Source organism: Adelges cooleyi, unplaced genomic scaffold, assembly GCF_023614345.1.
Source record: "Adelges cooleyi isolate 19-005CV unplaced genomic scaffold, UGA_ACOO_1.1 ACOO_flye_CR_arks_rails_tigmint_CR_PRNA_119, whole genome shotgun sequence".
In the NCBI taxonomy this organism is placed as follows: domain Eukaryota; kingdom Metazoa; phylum Arthropoda; class Insecta; order Hemiptera; family Adelgidae; genus Adelges; species Adelges cooleyi.
The window spans coordinates 123,652-125,182 of record NW_026095772.1 but is presented as its reverse complement, the minus strand read 5'-3'; the positions used below and the strand labels follow the sequence as shown (position 1 = coordinate 125,182).

The 1,531-nt window shown below is 55.8% G+C and overlaps 1 protein-coding gene across 1 annotated transcript; it reads left to right on the top strand.

The window, feature by feature from the left end:
• Nucleotides 1-243: 243 nt before the first annotated feature.
• On the top strand, nt 244-1,026 carry LOC126847777 (uncharacterized). The gene has a single exon (XM_050588177.1). The coding sequence runs from the start codon at nt 244-246 to the stop codon at nt 1,024-1,026; it is 783 nt and encodes a 260-aa protein (XP_050444134.1).
• The last annotated feature ends 505 nt before the right edge of the window (nt 1,027-1,531 follow it).

The following is a 1,531-nucleotide window of genomic DNA, read 5'->3' as shown; positions in this document are numbered from 1 at the left end:
AACGACGCCACCGAGTATAGACGTCCGAGAACTTTCTGCGCTTTTCTGCTTACTACATTTTTTTGTTAATCAAAATAAATCTTTTTGTTATTATCTACTCTTTTTATATTAATTGAGCTCATTTATTCGCGTTAGCGCTCACGCGTCATCGTGACCGCTACATTGGTGACCTCGAGTTTAGAAATACGCATCGTCCGTTGTTAGTTGATTTCGCCCGGTACCCGCTCGTTCCGTTTTGCCGCCATGATCGAGGAGCAAAAACAAAACGATGTTTCCGTCAACGCGATCGCCAACGTACGCCTCCCGTCGTTTTGGAAACAATCGCCTGATTTTTGGTTTATACACGCGGAATCCGTGTTCGCGAACCACCGCTTGACCGCCGACAGTACTCGCGTGAATTTCGTCATCGGTGCTTTGGACGAAGATGGCGTCCGCACCATCGGTGATCTCCTCGGGCCAACCGCGTCGTATGATGCAATTCGCTCACGTTTGATCGACGCTTACAGTCTACCCAAGTCCGTTCGCTTCCGAGAGATCGTCAAACCCGGGGGCATGGGCGACCGTAGGCCGTCACAACTGCTCCGCGACATGCGCAGCGTCATGCCCGCCGGTATCGGCGAGGAAGCCCTGAAAGAGTTCTGGTTACAGAAGCTGCCGTCCAACGTCATGGCCATCATCGCCAGCCTCGACGCCCCTCTGGACTCCTTAGCTTCTCGCGCGGACAGAGTAATGGAAGCGTCGAGCCCCCAGTCCGTCGACGCCTTCTCCAAGGACCAAATGGCAGATTTGGCTAGTGCGGTGTCAGCGCTGTCTCAGCAAGTCCAGTCGCTGACAAAGATTGTCAACTCGTCGAAGGATGTCCCGCGGCAGCGACAACACTCATCGACGCAGTGGGCCGCACAGCAACCAACACAGGCGTGCTACTACCACGAGAAATACGGCAACGGCGCTCGCAATTGCCGCCCGCCGTGTAATTTCAAGCCAAAGGCGCAGGACCATGTTACCTCCGCGCCGGCGGAAAACTAGGCGTCACGGACAGGACTCCCGCCCTGCATGCCGTGAGTAAAAATACGCGGGTACACGTGAACGACCTCCGCTCCGGTAGGTTGTTTCTTATTGACACGGGCGCCGAGATTTCGGTCATGCCCCACGACCACAGCTCACGACAACCATCCGACGTCCGCCTCACAGCTGCCAACGGAACGCATATAAAAACCTTTGGGCCCAAGACGCTCAACCTCGACCTCGGCCTCTCACGAACGTTCACCTGGACGTTCGAGATGGCCGACGTTTCGCGCGCCATCATCGGGGCCGATTTTCTTCATTATTTCGGCCTCCTTGTCGACGTGCGGCGACATCGCCTTGTCGACCCGACCGACAAACGAACAGTCTGTGAGTTTGCGCGAGAAAAACCCGAGTGGTTGCCAGTCGTCTCCGGAGCGCTGTTCGAGTGTTGCACCCACAGCGATGTTCGACGCGTCGGTACACAGGCGCAACGGTGCTTCGTGATGTGGATGCACGAGTCGTGCTG

Bases quoted from the DNA above. Each gene is read 5' to 3' on its own strand.
- LOC126847777 (XM_050588177.1), top strand. From the start codon at position 244: ATGATCGAGGAGCAAAAACAAAACGATGTTTCCGTCAACGCGATCGCC.